At 39.6% G+C, this 21488-nt stretch overlaps 1 protein-coding gene and 1 non-coding gene across 2 annotated transcripts in view; one reads left to right on the forward strand and one right to left on the reverse strand.

Moving 5' to 3' along the window:
* The window catches only part of BRWD1 (bromodomain and WD repeat domain containing 1), a 111253-nt gene that overhangs the window by 69076 nt on the left and 20689 nt on the right, over positions 1–21488 (reverse strand). The window contains exons 9-15 of the mRNA XM_064475993.1: positions 12952–13052; positions 11603–11673; positions 9936–10036; positions 9091–9131; positions 7816–7914; positions 5297–5447; positions 4931–5065 (exon numbers count right to left, since the gene is read on the reverse strand). Of these exons, the coding sequence (XP_064332063.1) occupies positions 4931–5065; positions 5297–5447; positions 7816–7914; positions 9091–9131; positions 9936–10036; positions 11603–11673; positions 12952–13052 (699 nt within the window). The remainder of the gene's footprint in view (positions 1–4930; positions 5066–5296; positions 5448–7815; positions 7915–9090; positions 9132–9935; positions 10037–11602; positions 11674–12951; positions 13053–21488) is intronic.
* Positions 12280–12352, forward strand: TRNAV-CAC (transfer RNA valine (anticodon CAC)). Its single transcript has one exon. It is a non-coding gene; the product is annotated as a tRNA-Val (tRNA).

Below are 21488 nucleotides of genomic sequence, written 5' to 3' on the forward strand. Positions count from 1 at the left end.
CACACACCCAGTGCACACACACCCAGTGCACACACACACACCCAGTGCACACACACCCAGTGCACACACACACACCCAGTGCGCACACACCCAGTGCACACACACACCCAGTGCGCACACACCCAGTGCACACACACCCAGTGCACACACACACACCCAGTGCACACACACCCAGTGCACACACACACACCCAGTGCACACACACCCAGTGCACACACACACACCCAGTGCACACACACCCAGTGCACACACACACACCCAGTGCACACACACCCAGTGCACACACACACACCCAGTGCACACACACCCAGTGCACACACACACCCAGTGCGCACACACCCAGTGCACACACACCCAGTGCACACACACACACCCAGTGCACACACACCCAGTGCACACACACACCCAGTGCGCACACACCCAGTGCACACACACCCAGTGCGCACACACCCAGTGCACACACACCCAGTGCACACACACACACCCAGTGCACACACACCCAGTGCACACACACCCAGTGCACACACACACACCCAGTGCACACACACCCAGTGCACACACACACACCCAGTGCACACACACCCAGTGCACACACACACACCCAGTGCACACACACCCAGTGCACACACACACACCCAGTGCACACACACCCAGTGCACACACACACACCCAGTGCACACACACCCAGTGCACACACACACACCCAGTGCGCACACACCCAGTGCACACACACACACCCAGTGCGCACACACCCAGTGCACACACACCCAGTGCACACACACACACCCAGTGCACACACACCCAGTGCACACACACACACCCAGTGCACACACACCCAGTGCACACACACACACCCAGTGCACACACACCCAGTGCACACACACACACCCAGTGCACACACACCCAGTGCACACACACACACCCAGTGCACACACACCCAGTGCACACACACACCCAGTGCGCACACACCCAGTGCACACACACCCAGTGCACACACACACACCCAGTGCACACACACCCAGTGCACACACACACCCAGTGCGCACACACCCAGTGCACACACACCCAGTGCGCACACACCCAGTGCACACACACCCAGTGCACACACACACACCCAGTGCACACACACCCAGTGCACACACACACCCAGTGCGCACACACCCAGTGCACACACACCCAGTGCGCACACACACACACACACACACCCAGTGCACACACACACACACCCAGTGCGCACACACCCAGTGCACACACACCCAGTGCGCACACACCCAGTGCACACACACCCAGTGCACACACACACCCAGTGCACACACACCCAGTGCACACACACACCCAGTGCGCACACACCCAGTGCACACACACCCAGTGCGCACACACACACACACACACACCCAGTGCACACACACACACACACACACACCCAGTGCACACACACACCCAGTGCGCACACACCCAGTGCACACACACCCAGTGCGCACACACCCAGTGCGCACACACCCAGTGCACACACACACCCAGTGCACACACACCCAGTGCACACACACACCCAGTGCGCACACACCCAGTGCACACACACACCCAGTGCGCACACACCCAGTGCACACACACACCCAGTGCGCACACACCCAGTGCGCACACACCCAGTGCACACACACCCAGTGCGCACACACCCAGTGCACACACACACCCAGTGCGCACACACCCAGTGCACACACACACACACACACACACCCAGTGCACACACACCCAGTGCACACACACCCAGTGCACACACACACACACACACACACCCAGTGCACACACACCCAGTGCACACACACCCAGTGCACACACACACACACACACACACCCAGTGCACACACACCCAGTGCGCACACACCCAGTGCGCACACACACACACACACACACCCAGTGCACACACACACACACACACACACCCAGTGCACACACCCAGTGCGCACACACCCAGTGCACACACACCCAGTGCACACACACACACACACACACCCAGTGCACACACACCCAGTGCACACACACACACACACACCCAGTGCACACACACCCAGTGCACACACACACACACACACACCCAGTGCACACACACCCAGTGCGCACACACCCAGTGCGCACACACACACACACACACCCAGTGCACACACACCCAGTGCACACACACACACACACACACCCAGTGCACACACCCAGTGCACACACACCCAGTGCACACACCCAGTGCACACACACCCAGTGCACACACACCCAGTGCGCACACACCCAGTGCACACACACCCAGTGCACACACACACACACACACACCCAGTGCACACACACCCAGTGCACACACACACACACACACACACCCAGTGCACACACACCCAGTGCGCACACACCCAGTGCGCACACACACACACACACACACCCAGTGCACACACACCCAGTGCACACACACACACACACACACCCAGTGCACACACACCCAGTGCACACACACACACACACACACCCAGTGCACACACACCCAGTGCGCACACACCCACACACACCCAGTGCACACACACCCAGTGCGCACACACCCAGTGCGCACACACCCAGTGCACACACCCAGTGCACACACACCCAGTGCACACACACCCAGTGCGCACACACCCAGTGCGCACACACCCAGTGCACACACACCCAGTGCACACACACACACACACCCAGTGCACACACACCCAGTGCGCACACACCCAGTGCGCACACACACACACACACACCCAGTGCACACACACCCAGTGCACACACACACACACACACACACCCAGTGCACACACACCCAGTGCGCACACACCCAGTGCGCACACACCCAGTGCACACACACCCAGTGCACACACACACACACACACACACCCAGTGCGCACACACCCAGTGCACACACACCCAGTGCGCACACACCCAGTGCACACACACACACACACACACACCCAGTGCACACACACCCAGTGCACACACACCCAGTGCGCACACACCCAGTGCACACACACACACACACACACCCAGTGCACACACACCCAGTGCACACACACCCAGTGCGCACACACCCAGTGCACACACACACACACACACACACCCAGTGCACACACACCCAGTGCACACACACCCAGTGCACACACACACACACACACACCCAGTGCACACACACCCAGTGCACACACACACACACACACCCAGTGCACACACACCCAGTGCACACACACACACACACACACCCAGTGCACACACACCCAGTGCGCACACACCCAGTGCGCACACACACACACACACACACCCAGTGCACACACACCCAGTGCACACACACACACACACACACCCAGTGCACACACCCAGTGCACACACACCCAGTGCACACACCCAGTGCACACACACCCAGTGCACACACACCCAGTGCGCACACACCCAGTGCGCACACACCCAGTGCACACACACACACACACACACCCAGTGCACACACACCCAGTGCACACACACACACACACACACCCAGTGCACACACACCCAGTGCACACACACCCAGTGCACACACACACACACACACACACCCAGTGCACACACACCCAGTGCACACACACCCAGTGCGCACACACCCAGTGCACACACACCCAGTGCGCACACACACACACACACACCCAGTGCACACACACCCAGTGCACACACACACACACACACACCCAGTGCACACACCCAGTGCACACACACCCAGTGCACACACCCAGTGCACACACACCCAGTGCACACACACCCAGTGCGCACACACCCAGTGCGCACACACCCAGTGCACACACACCCAGTGCACACACACACACACACACACCCAGTGCACACACACCCAGTGCACACACACACACACACACACCCAGTGCACACACACCCAGTGCACACACACCCAGTGCACACACACCCAGTGCACACACACACACACACACACACCCAGTGCACACACACCCAGTGCACACACACCCAGTGCGCACACACCCAGTGCACACACACCCAGTGCGCACACACACACACACACACCCAGTGCACACACACCCAGTGCACACACACACACACACACGTATCAATCAAAAGTCTTAGCAATATACAAGCCCTTTTACATACTTTCCTCAGAATTTATCCTAATAAAATAATCAGAGATCTATATAAACAGCCATGTGTGAAGACATTCAAAGTGTTAATGCTGTGCATATTTTTGAAACCACTTAAATAGTCAACAACAGTAAATTAACTATAAAAGTAACATTCTTCTCAAAGGCTGAATTTACAGTTAATATATTTGGAAATTCTTTAATAGTTAAGGATTTGAAAAACATTCTTTACATAAAATGAAAAAGGATTACAAAACTATGCAAGAATGCCAATTAATAAATATGTGAAGATTGATGCCATTAGAAAAATCTTCAATGGATATTAACATTTGTGAAAGTTTAATGAGGAACCAGACACAGTCTGTGAAAAAATTGTTTAATATTTACAAAGGAAAAAAACAACTATTTTATAGTGGGGAAATATGGCAGATGCCACCTTAACCAAATATCTGTAATTATTACCAATAGTGGAATAAATAAATATTTGTGTGTCCTGAAATAATACATGGAAGATGCATTATCATTTATGTTTTAATCCATTAAAAAAATGTGCAACAGTATTGAATCATGAAGAAATGTCGGACAAAACAGAAATATCCCATAACGTTACTTGCCTGGTACTATTAAAGGGCAAGATATAGGTAAAAAAAACTACAAAACTACAGAAACATAACAACTTAATACAATGCACGATCCTGAATTAGATCCTGGGTCAAGGGGTAAAATATAACTATAAAGACATTTCATTATCCAAGTACTTGAAACAAATGCAAACATGCATGAAGATCCAGCACTCCACTCACCATATTAAAATAGTGTTTCATCTTGGTGCCTTTTGTAATGTCCCATATGAATATGCTGCCATCGTGTCCTGCAGACAACATAATTCTGGAATCAAAGGGATGTGTCTCCAAAACAAATACTTCATCAGCATGTCCCTTTATTCAACAAAGTTATATAGTTAAGGAGGGTTTGCAAGTTATATTTAAAATTAAAAGCCCATATTGTCATAGTGTGTAAGGATTTTTAAAAATGTTTTAATGACAGTAATTTATCTGTGTGTATACAAATTTCTATTCATTTGATAATATAAATAAAACATGTTTATTAAAAATAAAATTACAGTTCAAAAAAATGGTGATTTGTTATACTATATAAAAACTACCTACCAATAAGTTATGAAGCAGTTGTCCAGTATAAGAATTCCACACTTTGAGGACATGATCATTCACAGCTGTGACAACAATGCTGTCATTTTGATTCCAAGCTATCATTGTTACTTTGGGTTTCATAAATTTTTCCTCTTCCAAGGATAAATCTCTAAGAAAAAAATATGAAATGTGCAATGCCGTATGTGCAGGAGGCTATACTATGTACACAATCCCTCATTGAGACAAGAAAACTAAAGTAATCCAGCTCATGTCCATACTTTATTAACTCTACAGAAAGTTCATCACACTGACCCACAACAGGTTATCTATAACCAGAGAAGAGCAAAATCCCGAGGGAAAAAGGTGATTTAGAAACAGTTCAGAAACTGAATAAAGGCAGATTTAGAATACCACCTCTGCTCATAAAAGCAGATCTTTTTCTCTACCTTTTTTTATTATTCCCTTCTGGCCCCAAGCCCTATCAGTAATACTTTCAACTGCTTCTCTCCCCAGAGAAGATGACAAAGTTCAGGAAGGCAGTAAGAAGGTAATTCACCTTTATGTCCCAATGAAGTGCATGACACAGAGTCTCAATTTGTTGAACTGTAAAGGAGACTGTACTCATTTTATATTTCCCTACAGACTGTTCTTGGGGGTCCCTTGGCAAGAATTATCTTGGATACACGTATGTGTAATGTTTCGCTGCCTTTGTCAAAGCGATGTGCAAGGTTTCTGTGTAAAATACAGTATCCATAGTACACGGCCAGAGACTAGGTAAGGCCTGGCTGCTTCTAAAATCACAGAGCACCTTCCAAGAAATTACAAACATATAATAAACATATTTTAAAGAAAACAGCTACAAGAATATGGAGCAAGTTCTATGTAACAGCTATCTACGTAAGCACAATGGAGCACGAATGAGAATAATTCTAACTAGATTGGTCAGAGGAAGTGTAACATAAGAGACAAAACAGAACACAGGCTAAGGATCCACACTTCACTTGAATTTACAAACAGACACGTTGCATTTCACGAAGTTGATCGGTCAAGAGTAGAACACTAAAACAAATACACCCACCAACTCCTACAGACAGAAAACACCGCTTTTCAAGATCTGAAAGAGGTAAAACCTTAAATGAGAAAAGAGTATTTCCACCGAAAGAGGAAATACAGGAAAAGTTCTCTCCATGAAGAGAGTACGGCAACAAGGAATTTAGTTTTCAGTCTTACTAAAAAAAACTTTTATTCAAGTTTTCACATTGATGTTCCTATTTTGTCAAATAAAATAATTATTCATAGTGGAATACAATTTCAAATTTTCTTCATTGCCATTCTTTCATTATTTCAATTAATCAAAGATCGACAGTATTCACTTTTATACTAAAATGCTTCTGAATATCCAGATGTAGCATTTTAAAGTAACTGTAAAGATTCAATTTGTTTGTGAACAAGAATTACCAGATTTCTATAGTATGTATTTTTTTCATTTTCTACCACACATCACTCCACAGAAGTATTAATGGCAAATTTGTTTTGAAATTCAACGTAATTGTTTGAGCCATTGCAGAGAACATGAGTTAATTTCTCCTAAAATTATTGAAAATAAAGCAGACATGAGGATTTCCAAAGACAAAATGTGTAACATGTCTCAGAAAAACTGCTAAGAACACTGATATGCCTACTCTAGATAAGGCAGTGTGCTAAAATGTTCCTCATATAATTTAAAATTGCCAGTAATACTTAAAGACAGGCAGTCTCATTTCCCAGACGATGAAACCAGATTAATAAATGTTAAATTATGTTCTTAAAATTATATAGCTATAAACAATGTAAGTGGTATTTGAGCAAAGGTCTGGCTCCAAAACACATATTCTTTCCATCACCTGTACTACCCTCCCAATACATACAAACCCAAAAGAGCAATGTATTTGAAATATGTAGTATCTATTTTGGGAAGTGCTAAACTTCCCTCAGAGATGCTCAAAATACATTTGAGACTTTGGACTGTTTAGGGAGGGGGACAGTTGGATAAAGCTGCCTTCAATGCCATTTTACGAGCCAAAATTTTAACATGCCAAAAAAAAAAAAAATCACTCTCACTGGAGCCAAATTTTTTAAAATCTAAACAGTATAGTGTATTTGCTTGCTTTAACCAGATGCTACAAGCCAACTTTTTAAAAATTCCAAAAATCCTATCTTCAGACAAGTAGAATTTCTAAAAACTTCCACACTTGACATACTTTTATAATTCTAAAATTGTAGGTGGTTTTAAATGCAAAACCTAAGAGGAAGTTAATGCTTTGAACAACAGTAAAACAAATACGTTGTTCTTTCCTACATAACTGTAAGCATACATGAGATTTAAGTATCTATTTTTCAGATATACAGGAGGTAGCTATTCACTTAAAGACTGTAGCTCTTCTAATAGGAGGTGGCTCCAGTCCTCTGAAAAAAGCAATTAACCAACCAGGGAGAGAGAGAGAGACCAAGTAATTATGACACATGCACCTACCTAGAAACAAACCATCTCAACCTACCCTGAGATTCTGGTAGCCATATCCAATAAGATGCTTCTCCATTCTAACTGCTCAAATCTCCAAATCCGAGCCGTTCCATCTCTGCTACCACTTAAGAACCTTAAAATAAAAGAAAAAGATCTTCTACTTACATATGTGCCACCAAGGGTTACAGTTAAAATCGTAAGCAAAAAAATAAATAAATAAATTTAATGTAGGTCCCAGCTCTGGAGCCTGAAGGCTGCTGAGTGGGGTCAATACTTGGAGCTAATGTCTAAGCAAGATGTTAGCCCCACGGACTGAAAGTTCACTCAGATTATCATCCCCGAATGTCTGCCACCCTATCTATGTCTTCAGGGGGAGCCACAGCCACCCCACGCCTCTGCAAGAGACCTCCAAGACTAGCAGGGACTGAAGAACCCCAAATAGTGGTATCCACAATCTTGGGCTGAACATTTTCTCTTGTAGGCAGGGATAGTGCTGAGGGAATAATGGAGTCCGATCAAATATATATCTGTTATCTGACACAGCCCAAAAAAAAAAAAATTAATGTCACTATCTCGACTACAGGTAAATCTACAGGTGTTTTTTCCCAAAGACAGGGATTTAAGGTATATATGAATGGAGAAGATCCGGTTTGCTATGGTTTGATTGGTCTTACTAAGTAAATTTCATCACCAGTTTGTAAAATACATTGAGTTTTGAAAAGACAATATACAAGAAGTATTTGGAGAGGGAAAAAAATAGGAAGATTAAAGATGTATGGAAGAATCAGTAAGAGCAAAGTGCTATTATGAGCATCTTAACTCTAAACTCCAATTCGTTCATGCTTGCTGCTGTGTAAAAATAAATCAATCATTTAATAAAGTAAAGTGTTAAAAATCGCATCTTAGGAAAGGCACCTGAAAAGACACTGGGGACCACAAAGAGGGATATAAGTTAAGTGGTATCTCATTGCTGAATACACCATAGTAATTGATTAGAAAAGTTTTTTTAACTATTCAAATATAAGAACTTCATTATCCTTATACCTAATTTTCATATAAGTCATTTAGCCAATAGTGAGCTAAAGGAGGAACAACTTTTGGTCAAAGGAGGCAGCAGAAACTACAATTCTAAAAACTTACACTTCCTTATTTCCCCTCTGCCGCACACCTTTCCTTCAATTATCACATTCACTAACAAGTGCCTGCAATACGATACATACGTGCAAAATGATATATTAGCTACACTAATAGGAAGCACAGTTTATTTACCTAAAAACACACCCACAAATACAAACACACACTTACTTACCGATCACCATTGTTACAAAATTGGATACTATCAACTTTATCCTAAAGAGGGGAAAAAACCAAACACAAAAGTAATCATCTACACAGTTTGTAAATAAACAAAGAAAACCCACTCAGTTTTTTAGACCTAGAAGCACATTTAGTTTAAGCAAGAGCTTTGTACTTGGGCTGCTTAGCTCTACCACTCAAACATGTATTGTACATTTAAGTACAATGAATCTAACTATGAATCTAGTAAGATTAAGATACAGCTCTTGTCTCAAAGATAGACACATGTGGTTAAAAAAAAGCCTTGCTTCTCAAATTAAAACTGTATTTACAATTATTACATCTGTATAAAAACTCTTATGTGTAGAAAGTGATAAAAACATAAGGTTTAAGTAGCTGAAAACAAGGCATATTCACTTTTGATTATGTGCAAAAAAAAAATTATTTTCAAGTCATTTTTTTTGTCAAGTAACTTCACAGAACTTCCTATAGGAGAAAAGATGACCTGAGAAATGACCAGTATTCCAGAATACTAAGAGTTATCTATCTTGCTACATGCTAATAAAATAGCATTCTGATTTCATGAGCTTGGCTAAGATAAATAGGCCTAGCTCAAACCTAATCGATTCAGGATAATTATCATAACCAAGAGCTTGGACTTAAAGCTGAGATAACCACTGCAAACTATCTGCATCGTAAGGTGCTAAGTTGTCAGTATCATCGTTCACCTTTAAAAGTAATTCCTTCTACATTTAAGTTAAAATTAAAATCAATAACAATTTCTTTTAGCATTATTTGATTATGTACCAACAGGAATATTGTTAACTATCTACAGAATTTTAAAATGTGAATACTTACAGTGTGGCTTTCAAGTTCTGCAATTTTTTCAGGTGCTTCAAAACCCAAAAAATACATTCTGATTACATGATCAGTACTACCTGTGGCTAAAAACATACCACCTGAAATAAAAATTTCAAGGTTTAAAAATCCAATTTGTAACAAATATCTGAACAAACCAAATTTATACATTAAGTTAAGCAAGATCTCTAAGCCAAAACTAAATTTATCTCAACAGATCCATTTTCGAACTCATTATATAAAGCCCTTTCCAAATTAACATAATGCAATGTGATGATGTGATTTTCAGAAATACGTATTTCGTCTTCATCTTTGTTTCTGGCAGAACTCCTAACACCCTTGGAATTTCTTAAGTGAAAAGATGTTGGAGTCTTGATTTTCATAACAAACCCATTTCAACCACACCAGAGTTTATGTTAATGAGGTGACTTTTGGAAAGCATCTACAGATGGGGCTGAGTGCCAGGGGGAACCAATCATGTGATTATAGGGTTGGGAGGGAGTGCACCCTCCATAAACACCCAAAAGGAGAGGGTTCGGAGAGCTTCCAGGTTAATGAACACGTGGAGATGAGAGAAAAATGCCACACCCCGACAGTGCCCCTTCCCACATACTTATCCTATGCATCTCTTCCATCTGGCTATTCCTGAATTACATTGTTTCATAATAAACCAAAAATTTAGTGAATAAAATGTTTCAGTTCTGTCAGCTGCTCTAGCAAATTAATCGAACCCAAGGAAGATGCTGTGAGAACCTGTTTTCCAGCCTGTCAGTCAGGTGCGCAGGTGACAATCTAATCTGAGGCTGGGGTGGATGGGGAGTCTTGCAGGACTGAGCCCTTCACCGGCTGGATCTCACACTATTCTCTAGGTAGGCAGTGTCAGAACTGAGTTGAAACTACTATATATAAAATAGATGAACAACAAGGACCTACTATGTAGCACAGGGAACTATATTCAATATCTTCTATTAAACTATGAGGGAAAAGAAAAAAATACTAATACTTTATGGTCTTAGGTTCCAGTTATTTTGTTCCATAGTCATGCTAGTATCATGCCAGTATTTATGAAAAACAGTGGTTTATACTTAAAAAAAAAAAAAAAAAAAAAAAGACGCTGCCACTCTGAAAGTGCATGACAAGGCATTCTGCTTTCTAAACAACTTCACACACCTAAACATGCTGTGGAATATAAAGTCACTTGCTAAAGCTTTCAGACTTCTATCGGGTCAAAATCTTTAACCTCTCCTAAAAAGAAAGGTTACCACACAAGTCCACTGTACCAGAAAAGAAAATGGGGGAATAATTTCACAAGACATGTGGAAAACAAAATTAAACTACCAAAAATATGCAGTTCAGTTAAAAGAAAATCACAGTCTTGGTTTATCATACACACAGGACACGTGGCACAGGAACTGCTCAAATGGACACCTAAAGCCTCCTTTTTGCCAGCTCTGTCTCCTATCACTGACTCTGGTTACTATGAGAAATCAGAGAAAATCAGAATGGGGGAGGAAAGACAAGATAAAGGCTAACTGAAACATCACAGATTAAATCTAATGAAATGAACGTAAGTCATTTACTATCTGATAAAGGCTCTTAGCAACAACGCAGTCGTTCAATAAATGCTAAAATAAAACAAACAGACAAAAATACTAAAGTTATCTTACCAACACTAAAAGAAGAACAAAGCATCTGAACGCCTGGTCTAGGCTTTTCAGTGAACTTCAGGGGACGTGGACTTCAAAAGAAGATAATTGTTTTAAAATACATTAGTTTAGCATATTAACATGGTTTAAAATAATTGGTTTTAATCTAGCATTTTTCAACATTACAATCTTATTTCTATAGTACCTCACAGTACACCAAATATTTCCAAATATGCTGTTATAGCTAGTTGGGTTTATACAGATCCCCAAATTTATACAGATCCCAGTACACAGAAAGAGCAAGCCTCCTGACCCCGTTCCATAACTGAGGTGACTGAAGCTCAGACGGTCTAAGTGAACCCACTATCAAGGCCACAGAGCAGGTTATAGAACCACCATGGGACAGCATCATGCAACAGAAAGGGAATGTGGCCCACATGGAACTTGAAATTTTTAGTAGCCACATCATAAGTAAAAAAGATGAAAATTAGGTTTTTTAGTAGTAACATTCAAAGTAAAAAGATAAAATTAGTTTTACTTCATTTACCCAATACAGCCAAAATATCATATTTAATGTTAATAAAATTTTAATGAGAACTTCAGGTTCTTTCATATTAAACCTGTTAAATCTTCCATAGCATACTGAACACATATCTCAGTTTCAACAAAGTTTTCAACAAGAATACTTGATCTGGGGGGGAGGGTATAGCTCAGCAGTAGAGCGTGTGCTTCACATGCACAAGGTCCTGGGTTCAATCCCCAGTCCCTCCATCAATAAAATAAAAATAATTTTTTTTTAAAAGACTAAAAAAAAACTTGATTTGTACTCAGGTTTCATATAATTTAGAGTTGAAAAACGAAATTCACATACTCAACTTGTTTGAAAGTTTTTTAATAACTGAATCATTATCAGTTTTTAAATGTAAATGAGTAATGCAATTCCTCAATTGTACTAGCCACATCTGAAGTGCTCAACAGAAGCACATGGCTAGTGGGGACCATACTGGACAACACAGGTCTATAATTCAGGTCTGATTCTTAAATGACCCTGCCTCAATTTCTGACCACGTATTTAATTACACATTTCTAACATTTTTCCAGATGTTTCACATATACACTATCATGTTTCCTTTTTCAAAAAAAAGTACCCATTAAGATAGAATGGCTATGCTTCTTTACATATCCAACTATCTAGAAGCACTGCGTAAACAACAGTCAATACAGCACACACGCTGCATGTAATAAAAACTAAATTCAAAAGTGAAAAGGCAAGCAACTATACAGAATGTCTCTTTATAATCAATTTCATTTCACTAGACTAAATTGCAACATTAAAAAAGAAAACTTATTACACGATTAAAGTCACTTACCTGAATTTCAGGGATTCTAAATCCCACTGCCAAAAACAAACTGTCCCATCAGCACCAGTAGAGACCATGTATCTTTGAGAGCCTTTGGCCATCGGGCTAAACTAAAAAGCAGTAACATACACAATTCAGTTTCCCGAGTGCTACTGAAGTTATAGTTTAACAGTTTTTCAAAGTTAACTTCAACTGACACTTCAGCTGACATCTCACTGAAAACTCATAACCAATAAAAATGGGAAGTCTATCGCTAACTTATAAATGCAATGGGACCTCAATAAAACATTATTTTCAAAGCTAGTGAGAACAGTCAGAAGAACTTCTACAGAGAAAGTAAAGATCTAGTGCTATCAACATGAAACCTATCACAGCCTCAATAATTAAAACTACAGGACACAACAGGTATATACTGAGAGAATGACCAATGCAAAAATGAGGAAGTCTGAAATGGACCCTAATACACGAGACTTAAGATAAAGGTGCCATCTCAACCAGCTGGGGAAACAATGGATCACTGCATAAACGGTAAAGGGACAACTGTGCAACAATCTGGGGGGAAAAACTGGATCCATTCTTCAGACAGTAAAGCAGGATAAATTCCAAGCAGATTAACATTTTATATTTTTAAATAACAAAACCATAAAAGTTGTATAAGAAAACACAAGAATTATACTGTAACTTCAGAATAAGGGTATAATTTGTATTTAATAAAGTAAAGCTGCGTTACACCAACAAGCTAGAGAAAGGAAGATCAATTTGGTCCAGAGACATCCAAGGCGGCTTAAAAGATGGAGAGGAAAACAAGAAGACACTAGACAAAAGAATAATATCATCAAAAGTACAAAAGGGAGAGGGAATACATTATGTGACAGTAATGGAAAGATCTATATGACTAAAGTGTTCATTTTTGGAAGTGGTAGAGAAATGGATTAAATGGATAGAGAATCTGGACCCAATAAGAGCAAGTTAAGAGGGTAACTGTAGTTCTCAAGTAAAATACAGAAGGTAACCCAAAGATTTGCCTGACGGTAGTATACTATACTGATTGAAAGGGAGCAGATAAAGAACCAAGAGTCAATCCAAATAATCCACTTAATGTAAGAACCTTAACGGGAAGGCAGTACCCATGACCTTCCCCCAGCATAGGGATGAAAGCCATGAAGAAGCAACACAGCTTGCTGACACATAAGATGCTCAAGATTGAGGAGCTTTAAGAATTCTAATTAGATTTAGTTAGAACACAGTGACTTCATATGATATGACAGATACACAAGTGTCTGTTCCTCTATTTTGTCTCACTGGTATCTTTGTCTAACCCTGGGTTGAAACTATATTGTTTCCTCTATAAGACCTTTTTAAAGCATTCTTAAATATCTAGCTGGGCAAAAAGTTGAGAGTTTGTTTTCTAAGGGGTTTTGCTGTTGTTTTTTGCTATTCGTGCTTATTTTTCTCTTTCTACATGAATCTGATAGCATGCCAAGTTCCATTTAAGAAAAACAACTGGGATTTCAAATGTAATACAGACTTTATACCATGATTTGGAGATATGACATCTTTACAACTGAATCTTCTGACTCAGGAACATAGTAGACATTTTTCACTTATTTAGACTATTTCCTCCCCCTACCGAAGGTTGTGTCATTATTTTTAAAACCTTTCCCATTTCCTGGTAAGCTTATTTCTATGTAAAGGCTTTCTGATGCTACTGTGAATTATGTTCTTTTTTCGTTGTATCTGCTAACCGGTTATTGCCAGTTTACAGGAAAGTTCTGATTTTAGGACACAGGCCCTGTTATCTGTTCGTTTTACTAAGCTCTCAGCAGTTCTAATAGGTTTTAACAGAATTCACCAGTAAATCCTCTCAGCTTCAAATTTTCATTTTAAGAAACTTTTTTAAGTATGCAACAGGTATTTTTAACTTGTGAAGCGTTCCTTTTACTGTTTCTAAGTAGAAACATTTCCTCAAATGCAGTATCACTGACATATAGCCATGTTTTATTAACCACCTTCAAAGCTACTCAACAGTGACTATAATATGCATTTCTGTATAAAAGCAACAGAAAGAACTATGATTTGTCAAAGTCCCTTTTGGCTTTGTGATTCTGTACTGCAATCTCATGTCTACTTCCAAAATCAAAATAGTTTTCTTGAAATCTACACACTTTGACTAACCACCTGGTATATAGTAAATGCCTGAAAGCATAATAACTTCTACTTTTATAACTTATTCAGTGGCAAAATAAGAAGCCTTTAATGTATGCTGATTATTTATTTTGCTATTAAAGAATACATTATTTAAAGGCAGTAAGCTGTCCTATTAACTGTTCAAATGCAAATCTTCCCTGTGTGCTCACATACACATTCGAGACAGAGCTATTAGTGCGGGAGGTGTAAAATTCACACAATGCTAAACTCATCATTTTAACCATTTAAAAATGTACAATTTAGTGGCATGTGGTACATTCACAATGCTGTGCAGCCATTATCGCTATCTGGTCCCACGGTTATTATTTTATAAGATAAACTGAAATCTGTCAAGACATTTTCCATTGATTCTCTTGGCTTTTTTAAGTAGGTAATCAAACTGTTTGAAAATGACAATTTTTCTCTCTTCCTTTCCAACTGTACACATTTTTGGTTTTTCTTGCCCGGTAGTATTTGCTAATGTTGAACAGTTGCAGTGATAGTAGGGTGTTCATTTCCCCCAAACATCACTTTGCAACATTTCAAATCTGCATAAAAGTTGCAAGAATAGTACGGTCAACACTCACATGCACCAGTCCCCAAGATTTACCAGTCGTCAGTATTCTGCCACACTCGCCCCCGGCTACTGACGGACACGAATATCTGTATCTAAGGTGCAGATATCGTGACACTTCAACCCTAAAATTCTCAGCATGTATCTCCTAAGAACAACAACATTCTCCTACATAACTATAATATACTTATCAGCAATCAGCACTCAAGAAATTTAATATGGAATTTCCCCTCATTTCTCCAATGTCCATTATAGGTTTTTTTCTTCCTCTTAAAGCCAGGATCCAAATGAAGACTCACATGTGTTTGTCACATTTTCTTTCTTTATAAAACAGTTACCCTACCTTTCTTTTGTCCTTTCTGAAACTAAGCCTTTGAAGGATATAGAATGATTTCATAGACGGTTTCTTAGTCTAGATTTGTCTGATTGCCTCCTCATGAGATTCAGGTTAAACATTGTTGACAGAAATACTAACAGGTGGAAAAGAATTTTAACTACAGATTCAGTGCATTTAGCACTTAAAGGTCTATTCTGATTTTCTTTCTTTTTGTGCCAGTCCTGCTTTTCTGATATTTACCTATTTCATCCAAATTTTCTAATTTCTTGTATAAAATTTTTAAAATATACTTTTTAGTGTCTGAAGATTCTACAGTGATACCCCTTTTCCAAATATGACAATGGTGATTATTTCTGTTTTGTTCCTCAATTAATATCAGTCTTATGCCAACATTTTTCGTCTTTCAAAGAACTTTTGGCTTTGTTGACCCTCTCTACTGTTATGCTTATTTTTTCTATCCTTGTTTCCTGCTCTTTTTCTAACTCCCTGAGAAATATACTTGATCACTGAATTTCCGCCGTCCCTTTAATGTATGAATTGAGGGCTATAACGTCCCTGTCAGCACAGCTTCAGCTGGGTATTAGTTATCTACTATTGTGTAACACATCATCCCAAAACTTAACTACTGAAAACAACAATAAATATTCATTATCTCATAGTCTCTAAGGGTCAAGAATTCAGGAGCAGCTTAGCTGAAAGGTTCTGGCTCAGGGCCTTATGAAGCTGAAGTTCAGATGTCAGGCTGTGTGTAACTGCGGATGGAGGACCTGAATCCAAAACAAGCCAACTCACGTGGCTATGGCAGGAGACTTCAATTTGCCAAGAAGACCTTCCCATAGGGCTGTCTGAGTGTCCTGTCGACATGACAGCAGGCATCCCTCAAGACAAGTGAGTCAAGAAAATAAGACAGAAGCTTCCATTCAAGTTAACAGACTAAGACAGTGACTTCCACTGTCTTTAAATCTTTCACTATCGAGCAATGGGAATCACCCTATGTGACCTTCCCAGTATCGTATAGGTTACACAGGTCAACCCTATTCAACATGGGGACTACCAAAGGACACGAGTACAAGGCGGCCAGACTCACTGGACACCACCTTGGCGGCTGGCTACCAAACTCTACATCCCACAAGTTATCATCTGTAGTATTTTTATTATTAATCAGTTCAAAATATTCTCAAAGTTTCATTGTGATTTCATCTTTGATGCATGGGTATATAAAAGCATATTGTTTAATTTATAAAAGTCAGGATTATTCTGTTATCTGCTAGTGATGTCTGGCTTAACAGCACTACAGTCAGAGAACGCACTTTGGATTATTTTCAGTATTTTCAAATTTACTGAGAACTTAGTTTAAGTGTCAGAATGTGGACAATATATAATGAACAATCCACTTATGACTGAAATGATGTAAATATAATATGCAATGCTTCAATGTGTCATCCAGGTCAAGTTTATTATTTATATTGTTCAAATCTATATTCTTAATGACATATGTTGTTCTTCCATTTACTGAGACAGAGGTGTGTTAACTGCACATTATGATTATGGAGGTCTATTCTTCCCCACAGGTTCTATTTTTGCTTTCTGCATTTTGACGTTGTTACTGAACACATAAATTTAAAACTCTTTTTCCTGCCTAATGGAACATTTAATCATTATAAACTGTCCCTCTTCATCTCTAAAAATGGTATTTCCCCTTAATGCCTATTTATCTAATATTAGTATGCTACACATCAGCCTTCTTACGGTTAACTTTTAGATACTTTTTCTGTTCTTTACTTTCAGCCTCCCTATACTCTTCATCTTGAAGGTGAGGTTTTGTTTTTCAATTATGTCTGAGATCTTTCCTATCTGGACCATGTAATGCAATTACAACAGGTATCATGACTATGATGACACTGCCATTTAATGATACCCTACTTATCATCTTAATACTTTCCCATGTTTCTTTTTCTTTCCTTTCTTGCCTTTTTTATTATGCGATTCCCCCCCTCTGTTAGCTTAGTAGTTATATTCTCTTGCTATTCTTTTAGTTACTTTAGAGATTACAAAATCCAAAGCTCTTAATACTACTAAAGTTACCTCCTCCTCTACACAAGCTATTATTACTATTATTTGTTAGTTTAATTCCATACATAATTTAAAACTCTAAGACATTACATTTGTTGTATATAGTCAATGTTTATTTCCATTTGCCCACATACATTTTTTTTTTAATTCTTCACTCCTTGTTACTCCAAGTCTAAGATCTCCTTCCTTATCTGCCTAAAGAATACTATTTAGAATTCCCCTTAATGATGTTTCATCACTAAGAAAGTCTGTCTGTCTGAAAATGTGATTGTTACACTTCAATGGTATTTCCAATAGGTTTGGAATCCTTGACTGGCAGTCACTTTCTATGAGCACTTTAAGAATACTCCTTTGTCTACCAACTTCCATGGCTTCTACTGAGAGCTAGCCATCAGTCTTATTCCTTTTTTACTCTTCCCTCTTGGTCTTTGGTTTTTAAACTTCTATTGTGATGTTCAGTAGTTGTAATTTTCTGTATATTTATTCTGCCCAGGTCCTTAGTGTTTCTTCAGTCTTTGGCTCTATTTCTTCACGTATTTTGCAAAATTCTCAGCTATTCTCACTACAAACACCTTTTGCTTCATTCTGTCTTCTTCAGGAATTCCAGTCACACAGATGGCATAAATGTATGTACATACACACGTGTGGAACCTCGTCAGCACATCCTCTCTCTCTCATCTCTCTCAGTACATTCCCAACTCTTCCCTCTGTGCTTTCCATCTACTTATTTTCTTCTGATCTAATTTACAGCTCCTTAATTCTCCCTTTGATTTCTTCAGTGGCATCTAATCTGTTGTTAAACCCACCCACTGAATTAGTAAATTCAGCTATACATTTCAATTCTAGAATTTCCTTTTTACTAGCTTCTAGTTCTCTGCTGAAATTTTTCTATTCATTTGAATTAGCTGAATTTATCATGCATAGATATTTCCAAAATATATCCTCCCCATCCCTACAAGTCTGTCAAATTTTCTGCTAAGCTTCACAACCACCTCCTGTAAAACTGGCAAATGCCTTCAAACTCAAGTTTCCCCTCTCTGGACTTTTCTTATCTATCATATCCATAATTGCTCATTATATCAGTACTTCAGATACTTTTTCATCTTCATCTAGCTTTTCAATCTGCCAGCTATGCATTACATCTTACTCCTGAAGAATGCTTGCTTGATACTCTTAGACAAAAGGTTCTACCTATCGTTGTAACCCGGCTAGTCTAACACTAACATTTTTGAAAATGTAAATTATATTAAGTGACATTGTATAATGCCACCCTTGAGGAAGGTATGTGCTAAAATACTGAAAGTGATTACTTACAGATGGTAGGAAATCGAAGTTTTATATTTTATTTGCTAATAACTACTGTCTAATTTTTCAGCAAACAATATTGTTTATACATCTTTTTTAATAAATGAAAAGAAAATCTTTACTAAAATTTAAAACGATTTATATATGCCAAGAACAACAGGGAAAAGAACATGAAAAAGATTAATAACTAAAATCATGTATTTGACTCTGAACTTCAGAGTAACCACTAGCAAGCAGAGATAAACTTCCTGATGTATAAGATACTTATTACCACCCAAGTAGATTTTCTGATATATTCAGTAGGTGATAAATACGTATGGGTCCCCATTACCAAAAGAATGGGTTTCAATGAAGAACAGAGCTCCACTAGCACACTGAACAATTCCACAATGGTTTTAAGGCAGACACCCGCACAAAGTATTACAAATATTCTTATTTGCTGTTATATTGCCCATAAGTTAGAAAAAAAAAACCTGTGGAATAGCTAGGATTTGAAGTAATTTTCAAACTACGAAACCTTCTAGAGAACAATATACTGCTTGCCTAAAACAGGCAAACCAAAAATTTTGCTTAAATTTTCAAAGTAAAACACAACTCTAATCATAGTTGTCATCACTTAAAAATAAGTCTGCAGCCTCTATTCTTCAAGAATATTGACCACAAAGTTGAGAAAAATCACTTTTATCACACAATTTCACACCAAATCTATTTATAGACCACTTAACATACAGCATGGGTAAATTCACATATAAAAACAAAACCAGTCCCCTTGTTTTAACCAAACTCAAATCAGAGACACCAATGTGTCTTAAAAGGCCTCAGAAATCATTATTTCCTAACAAAATGTAATTTCATATCTTTCTTGCTCCCTCGCCTTCTAAGACAGCCCACACTCCGTCTATGGAGTATGTACCTACTTTTACTTTAAACTAAACAGCCAACCCCGCACCTCTTGGCCTCTCCTGCCTTCTGAGACTGCCTGCACTCTATGAAATGTACATCTCTCTAAATAAATCTACTTTTACTCAAAAAAAAAAAAAATGTAATTTCAAAAAGATGGCTGAATCGCACCAGTCTCAGTACTAATGGATCTGAGACAACTACAGAAAGTCTACCAGACAGGTAACACCCTGTAGAGCATATACGACAAGCTACTCAAGCCTCTAATCAGTGACTCCGAAAGTGTGGTTCCTGGAAGAGGAGCAACAGCAGCACCTGGAAACTTGTTATAAATGCACATCTCAGGCCCCACTTCCAACATTCTGAATCAAACAAAACCTTTGGCAGTGGGGCATAGCAATCTGTGCTTTAGACAAGGCCTCCAAGTGACTCTCATGCACATTAAATGAAACTACTGCTCTGAATCCAACAACCAACTTGTAAGAAATATAAAGGAACATGTTAATCTACTCCACAAGGGTGCAAATGGTACTCAAACTATGGGAACTCTATAAACAACCCAATTCTTTCAACAAAGAAACAAGGGGCTTAAAATAAAATTGAACAAGGGGGTATAATTTCTTTTAAGATTCTTTTAATCTATAGCAACCAATTGTAAGGTATAGGCTTTGTCTGGTTCCTAATTTAAACAAACTAAATAATGCTATTTATGAGAAAATTGGAAATCTGAACATCAATAAATAAATGTGATGATAATGTTTCGTGTTTTTAATAAAACACAGTATGTCTTTCTTTTCTGAAATATTAATGGAAGAAATGACATGAAATCTAGATCTGCTTAGGTACAAGGTGAAATGGTTAAAGAACTGGCCATGGGTTGATTGGCACATAGGAGTTTATCATACTATTCTGTCTACTGTGTATATGGTTCAAAATTAACCTCCACAATAAAGGGAAAATATATACATATATATATAAACAAATTTAATCAACTTATCAAAATCTACAAGTTTTCAAGTAGAAAAATCATTAACCTATCACCGCTGTGTAACTGACACTCATTCAGCTCAACCATAAACCTAAAAGGAAGTAATAAGTCATCCATCAAGCCTTCATGTATAGCTCTTAACTGCATATTTATTACATCATCCTTTCAAGATTCATAGAACT

This window comes from Camelus dromedarius, chromosome 2 (assembly GCF_036321535.1).
Source record: "Camelus dromedarius isolate mCamDro1 chromosome 2, mCamDro1.pat, whole genome shotgun sequence".
In the NCBI taxonomy this organism is placed as follows: Eukaryota; Metazoa; Chordata; class Mammalia; order Artiodactyla; family Camelidae; genus Camelus; species Camelus dromedarius.